Here is a 12375-nt window from a genome sequence, read left to right on the forward strand (position 1 = left end):
ATGAACTCCGTTTAGAAAAGCAGATTTCACCAAAATGGTTTTCTCCACATGCTATTCTGGTATGTAGGCAGCATTATGAAATGTTTAAAGCTCAACTCCAGTAATTGGACAATATATACCCTTTGCAATGCTCATTATATCTAGGGGATCAAGAAACCGGCTTTATTACTTACCCAGACTCTTCATTCCATAGGCTCCAGAGCTCTCCTTATCGCCCTGAAGTTCCGGCCTATGGGTTGACCCTCACTTTCATAATGTACAATGCAGGGCTATTAACCCATGAGGCAGGAGTCCAACCATAGTCGGGAGCCACCCTGTTAAAAAAAAAAAACTGTTAGACAAAGGCAAAATGAGCTAGTGTGCATCGCATACTAGCTCATTATGAGATACTTACCTTAGAACTAAGCTCTCTCAGCGGCGCCCGTACATCGCTGAGACGGCTGACATGTTACCCGGAGTTTCTTCCAGGTTTGCGGGCTCCAGTGCTGTGATTGGCCAGAGCCACAATGACGTCACTCCTGCTGTTCACGGCACAGGGCTCGGAAGGAACGGCACCCATGCCCGTTCCTTTAGAGCGCATCTGCCAGTGATGTCACTGGCTGCATGTATACTAAATATCTCCTAAACGGTACACATTTAGGACCTATTTTCACTACCTATAGGTATACCTTATGCTAGGCCTACCTATAGGTAAATGTCTGCAGAGGGAGTTTACTTCCTCTGTAACTCTGCCATAGAAGGTTTGAATCTTGCTGAACCAGCCAAGATTCAAACCACGTATGGGCAGGCTGAATGTACCAGAGTTGATCGATCAACCAACTTGGGTACAACCAGTCTGTCAGATTTTACATGCAATTATTGCTAGAGGCTGTTATAGCTGCTAGCAATAATCAGTGTGTTCTCCTGGCAGGGACGGCTTATTCACCCCCTGCTGGGAGCAGGCAGTGGCTCCACAGGAGGGATTCCCCCATCAACGCTGTCTGTGTTGATGGGAAAATCAAGTGATTTTCTATCCTGCAACTCATGGTTGCAGGAAAGAAAAACGCTCTATGGCCTACCTTAGAGTGAAAGCTGGTCGCACTGCTGGAGAAAGTTTTAAGGTAAGTATTACACTTTATTCAAGGACCCCTAGACTTAAAGAGGAAGTAAACCCCTATGGGTTTTACTTCCTCTTTTGCTCCCTGCAAGGCCTGAAAATTAAAAGCATAACGGGCTAGTATGCATTATATGACACTTACCTGCAAAGGAAGTTGTCCCCTGTGCAGGCTGCGTCCATCTTCGCCCCTCTTCCTTCTGGGGCTGCGGACTCTGGCTCTGTCACTGGCCAGAGCTGCGTCACGTCACTCCTGCGCATGCGTGCTGGAGCCGTCAGCCATGGCACATGCTGGGTGAAGAAACGGCACGGTGGTCTGTTTCTTAACAGCGCATGCGCTGATGATGACATTGGCACAATATCCCCTTAACGACATGTTAGTGGGCCTCATCAAGGGGTGTCCCAGAGAGCCTAAGGGTATGGATACCGGAAACAACCAAGAGTATGCCCGACACTCTATTGCTTGAGCTGATGGTGTGACATACCTCTCTGGGACACCCCTTGTTGGGGCCCACTAACATGTCGTTAAGGGGGTGTTGATTATAACAAACCCCATTGATTGCCTGCTTTTGGGGAAGTAATGTATACGACATAATCCCCATTTGGAAATATTGTAAAAGGTTTGTACCGGGTGTGACCATTCCATTGTAACATCTGTAAAAGTGTGGCCATACACCCTAGGCGTTATTTTGTGGTCCTGCCCTACATTTATGGAGGAGCACTCCTAATAAGAATTGCCACAATATTGTTATTTTCTGCTCTCTACCCCTGATGAAGGTTCTGTAATAGCAGAGACTGGAAACGCGTCGGGCTTGGGACATTAATGAGAGGATTTGTGGTTTTCTGTATAGATGTTTTTTCTATATATGTTTGTTTGAATGTATTTTATTGGAGATACTTTGTGTCTGGTGTTCTTTGTATATTCTTTGTAAAATGAATTAAAATATAACTTTTATCTTTAATCTTGGTGGTATTGGTGGTCCATTAAAGTCCCATTAAGGGGGTTTCTTTTTGTACATTTCATATAGAGATGGGACCGCCATGCCACAGTCTCTGACACAGTGACAGTCCCGTACCTTTTTGTCATCTTTAGAAGAGGCTTCCTTCTGGGACGACAGCCATGCAGACCAATTTCATGCAGTGTGCGGCGTATGGTCTGAGCAACCGTATGGTCTGAGCACTGACAGGCTGACCCCCCATCCCTTCAACCTCTGCAGCAATGCTAGCAGCACTCATAGATCTATTTCCCAAAGACAACCTTTGCATATGACGCTGAGCACATGCATTCAACTTCTTTCGTTGACCATGGCAAGGCCTGTTCTGAGTGGAACCGTGCTGCAGCTCAGTTTCAGGGTCTTGGCAATCTTCTTATAGCCTAGGCCATCTTTATGTAGAGCAACAATTCTTTTTTCTGATCCTCAGAGAGTTCTTTGCCATGAGGTGCCATGTTGAACTTCCAGTGACCAGTATGAGAGAGAGAGAGATTACACCAAATTTAACACACCTGCTCCCCATTCACATATATAGCAGGTGCATTTATACAGAGACTTGATTACACACAGGTGGATTCTATTTATCACCATCAGTCATTTAGGACAACATTGGATCATTCAGAGATCCTCGCTGAACTTCTGGAGTGAGTTTGCTGCACTGAAAGTAAAGGGGCCGAGTAATTTTGCACGCACCACTTTTCAGTTTTTTATTTGCTAAAAAAGTTTCAAAAATCCAATAGATTTCGTTCCACTTCACAATTGTGTCCCACTTGTTGGTGATTCTTCACAAAAAATAAAAATTTTATATCTTTATGTTTGAAGCCTGAAATGTGGCAAAAGGTTGAAAAGTTCAAGGGGGCCGAATACTTTCGCAAGGCACTGTACCCATGCTTGTGGGGACTGGTGGGTGTTATTTTTTGTTTCACCAAAACTCTGTTTTATGCTACTCTGCGGGGACGGCTTCTGCTGCCTTGTCTGTATTCTGTTGTATTGGCAACTTATATCCTATTTGTATGGTGTACAATCTCTGAAATTTATACTGTCCTAATTCTCTGTTCAGTAAAGTTCTTTGAGGAAAAAAAAGAGGAGCTCTAGGTTCCTTCCAAAAAATATTGTAGCTGCTGACTTTTAGGCATTTGGTTTTGTGGGCAGAATCGCTGCGATTCAGAAACGCTGCAATTCGTGGGACGCCTTTGCGATCCCCAGTATTTTGAATGACACCAAATCACCCAACAAACAGTTCTTGTACTCTTTTGGGGCGTCCCGTGATTCTGTTTGCATGTTTTTATCAAAATTTTACTGCGATTCATTGGGCAACAATCGTGCCGCGATTTGGTGCCATTCAAAGTAGTGGGGATCACAAGGGTGTCCTGCGATTTTCAGCGTTTCCAAATCGCGGTGATTAAGCCTGCAAAACGGAACACCAAGGTGTGAATGGAGCCTTAATATAATTACCTGCCCAGGGATCCAGCGACGTGCTCATCTTATCTGATATTTCAATCAGCTTCGGGCGTAGGCGCTGGCATTTCTAGTAAGGGAAATGGAAAGTGAAGCTTTGTGGTTTCACAGCCTGTTTCTGTGCCCTGTGAATGGTAACGTAGTGTTCTGGAACCTGGGATGTATCCCAGAAGACTGCGGAGCATGGGGGGGGCTGAACTTCCAGCTCGGTTTGTCATAGCAATTTGGAGCCCGAAGTGGGAGCGGGTACCTGTCATAAACCAGGTACCCTCTTCACCCCCCCTCCAAAAAAAAGTACCAAATGTGACAGTGGAGTGGGGGAGGGGCAAACATGCAGAGCTTCTCCTTTTGGGTGGAGCTCCGCTTTAAAGGCAGACGGTACAATTACAATACAATTTAATACAGTAGGAATCGGAGGGCCCTGCTCATTAGAGCTTACAAAGAGAGTTCAATTAAGAAGGGCTGTTACTGATTCAAATTTTCGTGTTTGATTAACTGATTTTTTTTAATCAATTAATCGACTAATTTTGATTAATTATAATGCACATACAGATTCAACTACTTTTATCTGATCTCCTTGCATTGCAACTCTGCATTAGTCAGTGGTAAATGTGGTATACACTATATACAATCATCCGACACTAATTTGTTTCCACAATCCATGACTTAACGTCACAGTTCACACAAATAGGTTTTAAATTCAAACTGTTGCACTGACGCAAGTAATTTTTTTTTCCACAGTAGCGTGACAATCCCTCCACCTCCGGTCTAACTAATCACTCTTACCTTATGGCATGGACTCCTGTGCAAACAGGTGGTCATGCAAGCGGGTATCAAAAGGGTTAACACGGACCGTAAACGTCTCTCACGTCTCCTTAGATCTCAGCAAGGACTCCAGGTCATGGGTAGAAAGAAAAGAGCTAAGTGCTCACCGCTTAAGTATAAGATTAAATTTTTGTGTTCAAACACAAACTACTCGCATAAAGATGATAAAAACACAGCATGTAAAGCCGTCAATTGTGTTAGTTCCGTAGGGCAGCAGCGCGTGGCGTCATGTGTAGCTCCTCCCCCATACGTGTTACGTTCAATCAGAACTTCAATGTCACCGGACTCCTCCCCCCTTCCCTTCGTTAGCAGATGGAGGCACTTGGGGAAAGGGGGAGGAGTCCGGTACCGTCAATGTCCGTGATGTCACCGGATCTCTGACGGAACTCCCCGAAGACCCGGAAGCCAGCGGAGAGGTAAGTACCGATCAAAAGAATTTTGATCGATCAAAAAAATGAATCGATTAATCAAGGAATTAATCTTTTAATTTCCACAGCCCTACAATTAAGCCTAGCAGTGGGACGCAAAGGATCATTTTTAAGTGTTGGGTGGAGTTGGGCTTTAAGGAGTAGGTAACCCTTGCAGTACAGGGGCTCCCCACCGCAGAGGTATTTTTTTGTTGTGCTTGGAGTTGGGCTTTACATTATTAATAGGGAATAAACACACAACATATGCAGAGCTCAACTTGCAGCATTGTCCCGTTTTTCATCCCTATAGTCATAAACAGAGTGCGCTTCCAATCTGGAATGAAGAAGTACAGTTACAGATTTTTTCTTTCTTTACAGTGTCTTCTTACTCCAGTGAACCTGTCTCAGTGCACACATGTGAATCTTTTCCTACATTTTTATGTTTCCTGACAGCAAACGACTCGGTGCGGAGTACACGTTCCGTGGCTGATTTGTAGGCCTGCGGCATAGTTTCCAAATCAAGCCCAAAGAAGGGACTTTTATGTAATGTTAGAATGTTGTCCAGCTGTAATTTTTCAGCCCATGTTAATCCACATTAGTTAAAAGACATTGGATCCACACTGTGAAAGCTGCTTATAATTGTGCACAAGGTACAAACTCTTGGCATAAGGTTATAAAAGTTGAAATGCCAACGCATTCCAACCCTAATATCCCCGAGAAGCTATTGTTGGTGTGCAGTGCGTCCATTAGTTATGTTTATTCACAGCTTCAATGACAACGTCTAATAAAGTTTTTTCTTTTTTAGAGGAGGAACGTCGAGTCAAAGCGAACGACCGTGACTACAATGAAAAGTTTAATTATGCAGTGAGTATTATTTACTGGTTATAATTTTGCCTAAAGTATTATGTAATGAAATACATTCCATGTTCAGTCACTGTTCGAAAACGACACGACTTGAAAGCCGGGGGGGGCCTTTCGGTGTGCTTGGATTCAAGTCCATTAGGCCTCGTTTACATAGACGACAAATGGGTGGTAAAAACTGACAGGTAATTTGTGTTATTTTGTTTTTTGTTCTGAAAATGCGATTAACATGAACAATGGCCGCAACATTTAGCCGTCAAATCAAAAAAGTCAATATACATTAGTTCGTATAAGTGAGATTATCAGACAAATGATCATCTGTTTTTTTTTTTTTTTTTTGCATGCTAGTCTCCATATTTAAAATGAAGAGGTTACTTAAATTACAAAAATTCCCGTACAACAGATTAAAAATCCAGAAGCGATGTAATGTACTGCGTTGTATTTTTTATGTATTTTTTATGTATTTTCAAATGAAAACTTTACTGATTAAACAAAAATCGTATGATCTGGCATCATACAAGAAACATTTTTGTGCTTGTTCCATTGGATAATCTCACACGACCTGTCCTGATCGGCTCTTGAAAGCTGTGTACTAGCAATCCGATTATTGTACGATCAATTTGAAAGCAGTATTTTTCGCTTGATTTTCATCTTGTGTGTATGGGCCTTCATAGTGCTGGGTCTAGGGTACATCAATGTTTCTCAACTCCAGTCCTCAAGTACCCCCAACAGGTCATGTTTTCAGGATTTTACTAAGGCTGTGAAACTGATCAAATCACCTGTGCAAAATAATGGAAATTATGAAAACATAACTTGTTGGGCGTACTTGAGGACTGGAGTGGAGAAACATTGATGTATATTAATCAATTGACCTCTGGTAAAAAATGTGTCCCCTTCATGACCAGGCCATTTTTTGTATTGCGACACTGTACCTAAAGAAAGTTTGTCATTCTTTTCCCCATAAATAGAGCTTTCTTTTGGTGGTATTTGATCACCTTTGTGTTTTTTTTAATTTTTTTTACACTATAAAAAAAAAACCGACAATTTTGAAAAAACAAAACAAAAAAAAACAAACCTTATTTTTGACTTTCTGCTATAAAACATACCCAATAAAATTTTTTTTAAATAAAAAAAAAACAAAAATCAAATTTATTCATAAATTTAGGCCAGTATGTATTCTGCTACATATTTTTGGTAACTAAAAATCCCAATAAGTGTTTGATTGGTTTGCACAAAAGTTATAGAGTCTACAAACTATGGTATATTTTTACTTATTTATTATATTATTTGACACTAACTGACACACCTGCCATGTTTTGGGAACCAGTGACACTAATACAGTGATCAGTGCTAAAAATATGCACTGTCACTGTACTAATGATGTTGACTGAGAAGGGGTAAAACATCACGTGCGATCAAAGGGTTAAATGTGTGCCTAACAAGTGTTTGTGTACTGTGTGACGTGCTTTTATTAGGGGAAAAGATTACTTTGGTATTTTTTTGGCAGTAAAAAAAAAAAATCTTATTCAGGCCAATTATTTACATACAAAGATTTGTTTTGTAAATCATGTGGCATATTCTTAAAGCGATACTAAACACACACTGTTTAATATACATTACCCCCTCTCTCCTGTATGCAGTTGATGACACTGCACTTATTTTAACAATTATTTTAGTCAAATGGTGGCAGTTTTAATGGAGTTGTAAACCCTCACAGTTTTTCACTTTCTATGCATTAAGGTGAAAAAACTTTTTGTACTGCAGCAGCCCCCCAGAGCCCCGATCATTCCAGCGACAGGGACGAGCACAGCAGCTCTAGCCACTGTCTTGGATCTTCATTGGATAGATTGATAGCAGTCAAATCAATCAAATCCAGTGACATGAGAGTGGGAGGGTGGGGCCGAGTCTTACTTTCTTCGTCAATGGACGCAGGACTTGGGAGTGCACCCGCACAAGTGCCCCCATGGAAAGTGGCTCTCCGTTGGGGCACTGAAGAAGAGGAGGAGCCAGAAGCGCGGCCTGGGCGACCCCAGAAAAATCGGGTCCGCTCTGGGCAAAACCCTTGCACAGAGCAGGTAAGTATAACATGTTTGTTATTAAAAAAAACAAAAAACAAGAAAAAAAAAACGAAGCTTTACAATCACTTTACCCACTTAAAGCGGAAGTCCACCCTAAAGTGGAGCTTCCGCTCATTGGAACCCTCCCCCCTCCGGCGCCACAATTGGCACCTTTCAGGGGGGAGGGGGGTGCAGGTACCTGTACAGTACAGGTATCTGCACCCACTTCCGGCGTAAATTCTGCAGAAGCTACGCCCCTTTCCGCAGAATCTACACCCCTTTCCGAAGGTCCCCCGCTGCCTGCTGGGAAACACACGGATCCCAGAGACAGCGGGGACCATCCTTATTGCGCAGCGCGACTCGCGCATGCGCAGTAGGGAACCGGGAAATGAAGCCGAAAGGCTCCACTTCCTGGTTCCCATACCCAAGATGGCGGCGGCAGCACCCGAGAGACGATCGAGAGATCGGCTTCGGGTGCCGACATCGCGGGCGCACTGGGCGGGTAAGTGTCATTATTGTAAAAGTCAGCAGCTGCAGTATTTGTAGCTGCTGGCTTTTAAAAAATAAAATAACGGCGGACTCCCGCTTTAAGCCCCAGACCATTTTTTTTTTCAACATACAGAGAACGAATCCCATAGTGACTGAGTGAGTATGATCAGTGTTTTAACACAGCATTTATTGATGGTTTTTAATTATGTGGGTTTAATGACACTTTCATTTTCTTAATATATGGAATATTTTTTAATATTGTTTTTGAAGATATTAATTAAAGCTTAAAGTGGTTATAACCCTAAAAAAATAAAAAAAATAACAAAATTATCCTGTTCCTTGAAAGCATGAATAACAGCACAGTGCTTATGCTGTGTAATTTGTCCCTTTCTATAATCTAAAATACCTGGTTGATCCCGCCTGGTGCTGCCCTCCCCCTCTGTAAACTGACCACGTTTATCATGGCTGCTTATCCATAATACCAGGGGCAGTTTACGTGTCTCTTGTTTCTTTCTAAAACTGACTGCTAAGTATGTTCTGCCTTCATTTTAACTAGGGATGCACCAATTTTGTAAATGTCTGATATCCCTTAAGCCCTGTTCACATTGAGCGACTTGTCATGCACCCTATTGCCGGCAATCACACTGTTAAAATTGGTGCACCGCTGACTTTATGGTGCTACACCAATTTAAAAAAGTAGTTCCTGCACTACTTTTGGCGATTTCCAAACTCGGTCACGCTGAGATGCAGCTTTGAAATTGCGCGATTTTAAAGCCGCAATCAATGTGAAAGAAGGCTTAGTCCTGGACCCTGTGGTTATTAGTTTACATTTGGTTGACGTTGTATAACATACCGAGGTTGAAGCTATACAGTGCGCTTTTCACGTGCCCCAGGAGGGTATCATTACAGATTCAGAGGTGCTGATTGGCTAAAGAGGTTTTGCAGCTTCTAGGAAATTTCTTGTGTCAGCTTAAAATAGGAAACCATTATTTCATTTCACATATACTTCACTAAAAATTGCAAGTCATTGAGAAGGTTTGCGGTGGGTAATGGGTTTCTGCAATTTCCTCAAGGATGGGAAAATCTCATAGTCTGCTGATTTACGAGAAGCCAAAGAAATTGAAATACCTCCTAAATAGGACATTAAACTTCTCATACATGTCTGGATACATTTACATACATCTGGACCTGTATTTTTTTCTGGATTGTAAAGAATATTCGTTGGTCTTTTGCCATTTTACCTTACAAACCTCTAGAGCAAAGTGATTGTATTCTGGATGCAGAATGAGGTTACATTACACATGGCATTGCTCATATTTTCTCCACATTTGCATGCAGGCGAAGTTGTCCAGCAAAATAGAAAATGATGGGTCAGAGCAAACTATAGCACTGCCAGGGGGGTTTAAGCATTTTTTAAAGAATAATTAAACCGCATAAGTAAAAGCTAACTGATTAACATACAGACGCTTTGACTTTGTTGAGTATTTTGCTTGTGTTAGCTACAAGAATGTCCAACTCACAGGCACAACATCTATACAGGACATAATAGGAGAGAGAGTATTTCTGTGAAATGTGTTGTAAAGTCTTGTAAAATCTTAACCTCGTGTTGATCTACATTATGCACATTGTTGTATAGGCCACACTTTTTTCTTTTTATTATAGATCAACCTTTCTCAACCTTATAACCCTAGAGCAGTGGTTCTCAACTCCTGTTCTCCGGACCCCCTAACAGGCCAACTTTTATGTATGACCTTGGGGAGATGCAGACTAGAATACTGCAATCACTGAGCAGCAAACATTTAAAGTTCACCAAATGTCCATAAAAAAGTCCTAAAACTGTGTTCACAATGACCAGTGTGCAATAGTGGTGTGATCCTCTTCCTAATTGACACCCAAAGTATGCAAACACCACAAGCAAGAATGGCCCTTCACCTCCTTACATCACCCTGCTATTAGACTGAGGTCAAATAGCATTTAAGAATATCTCCTGCTGGTGTTTAATACCTACGATGGCTCACCGTACATATAACGACTTTCCTCAGGTATCACTTTGTTCACTCATCATATTCTATGTTGTTAAATGTAAAGCATAAAAAAGAGGACAAATAGTTCTCTCTGTATACAATATTTCACAAAAGTGAGTACACCCCTCCCATTTTTGTAAATCTCTTATAAAACCTTTTCATGTGACAACTCTGAAGAAATGACACTTTGCTACAATGTAAATTAGTGAGTGTACAACTTGTATAGCAGTGTAAATTTGCTGTCCCCTCAAAATAACTCAACACACAGCCATTAATGTCTAAACCGCTGGCAACAAAAGTGAGTACACCCCTAAGTGAAAATGTCCAAATTGCGTGCAAACTGTCAATACTTTGTGTGGCCACCATACTGAATATACTGAAGCAGAGCATGATCCCCTCCCTTCGGAGACTAGGCCATAGGGCAATATTCCAACATAACGACCGCAAACACATCTCCAAGGTGACATTCCCAAACGCAAGGTGGAGGAGCTCAAGGTCTCTAACTGTATTTCCAATAGGAACTAGGAAGTAGCATAAATCCACTCACATAAAGAGATAAAAACAATGCATCAAAGACCGTGGGTCTGAACACCTCACCACCTCATCAATAACCAGTCTGCCATGATAGTGAGAACCCCTTCCCAAATATCACCAAAGCGTGTAAACACCACGTGTCACTCACCTCCTGTTATGACCCCGCTATTAGACTGAGGCCAGATAGTGCTCTCGCTGATGGTTATAATCTCCAAAGGCTACATAATACATGGGGTGGTGAGGTGTCAAGTCTTTGATGCACTGTTTTTACCTCTTCATACTACTTCATCATTCCTATGGAAATATATAGAGAGCACAATTTGTCCCTTTTTTTATGCTATAAGTATAACAACATAGAGTATGATGCAAGAACCAATTGATACCCAAGGAAAGTTGTTATATGTACCATGAACCATTGGAGGTAATAAACACCAGCAGGAGATGTTTTTAAAGTGATTGTAAAGGTAGAAGGTTTTTTTTATCTTAATGCATTCTATGCATTAAGATAAAAAAACCTTCTGTGTGATGCAGCCCCCCTCAGTCTCCCCAATACTTTCCTGAGCCCCATCTAAAACCCCTAGCAACCTCTGGCGGAACCCTGGGGTTCCATAGAACACACCTGTTGAGAATGGCTGGTATAGACTGTTTGTCCTTTGTTGTCAGACTTGCCAGAAAGCAAATTACCTTCATGGTCTCAAACCAATCTGTACACAAATGGATACACTTTTGCTAGATGTGTTGATTAACCCATTTTCACCATAATTCCTTATAATATTCTGCAGCATGATCTGCTGAGGATAAATGTATATTGTAAATGTCCTATTGTAAAACTAGCAGCAAGCACCCATTCTTACCACTAGTTCTATGACAGCATTGTATCTGACAACAGTCCTGTATGATACAGTGATTAGGAAGAAGACCGTATGGTTCATGATCACAAACTTGCTTACAAGCAAGCATTGATCAGCCTATATCACAGTGTACATTGTTCTAAGTATGTATACAAATTAGTAATAAAGATATAGTGAAGCTATTCAGTACATAAAGACCCATGCTAAATTTGGCTTGGACACATCGATGACCCCGGTCACAAAAAAGTTAAATGCATATGGTTATCAGTGTACAATATATTTCGCTAGAGTTTGTATGAGCTAAGTGGGAACTAGCTAAAAAGTTACAACCTGAACAATTATATTCATTAGTTTTGGTTTTTAGTATTTGCTGAGCGCATATACGCTGTTCTGTGATGAGCATTACGTGAATAATGTGCAGGCAGATGGCATTGATTTTATTTCCCATAGGTCCATTATCAGTCCTCGATGTTGTTTTCAGATGGCATACCTGCTTGTTGCTTTTATTCCTCCTGAAAGCTCTTTGTGTATGGCCAACAATGTCCAAATAAAATGTTCCATTTGTTTTACCCTAAATTGATAGCAACCAAAATGCACTGGAGAGATTGGGTTGGGTAGATCAATGAATATCTTTGTTACATGAAGTACAGCCTTGATAGACACAACATGACCAGTAGAATTTGATGTTGACATAAAAATCCATTGCTGTCTATCTGATGTTAATTTATTAAAGCGATAGTAAACCGGCATGCTTTTTTTTTCTTTTTTAAACCTGCAAGATAAA

At 41.4% G+C, this 12375-nt stretch overlaps 1 protein-coding gene across 2 annotated transcripts in view; it reads left to right on the forward strand.

The window, feature by feature from the left end:
- The window catches only part of ATP8B4 (ATPase phospholipid transporting 8B4 (putative)), a 531442-nt gene that overhangs the window by 93666 nt on the left and 425401 nt on the right, over window positions 1-12375 (forward strand). For both annotated transcript variants that reach the window (XM_077470822.1, XM_077470823.1), the window contains exon 4: window positions 5581-5639. In XM_077470822.1, coding sequence (XP_077326948.1) covers window positions 5581-5639 — 59 coding nt within the window. The remainder of the gene's footprint in view (window positions 1-5580; window positions 5640-12375) is intronic.

Source organism: Lithobates pipiens, unplaced genomic scaffold, assembly GCF_037356315.1.
Source record: "Lithobates pipiens isolate NorthernLeopardFrog02 unplaced genomic scaffold, aLitPip1_a1.2 Scaffold_8, whole genome shotgun sequence".
Taxonomy (NCBI): domain Eukaryota; kingdom Metazoa; phylum Chordata; class Amphibia; order Anura; family Ranidae; genus Lithobates; species Lithobates pipiens.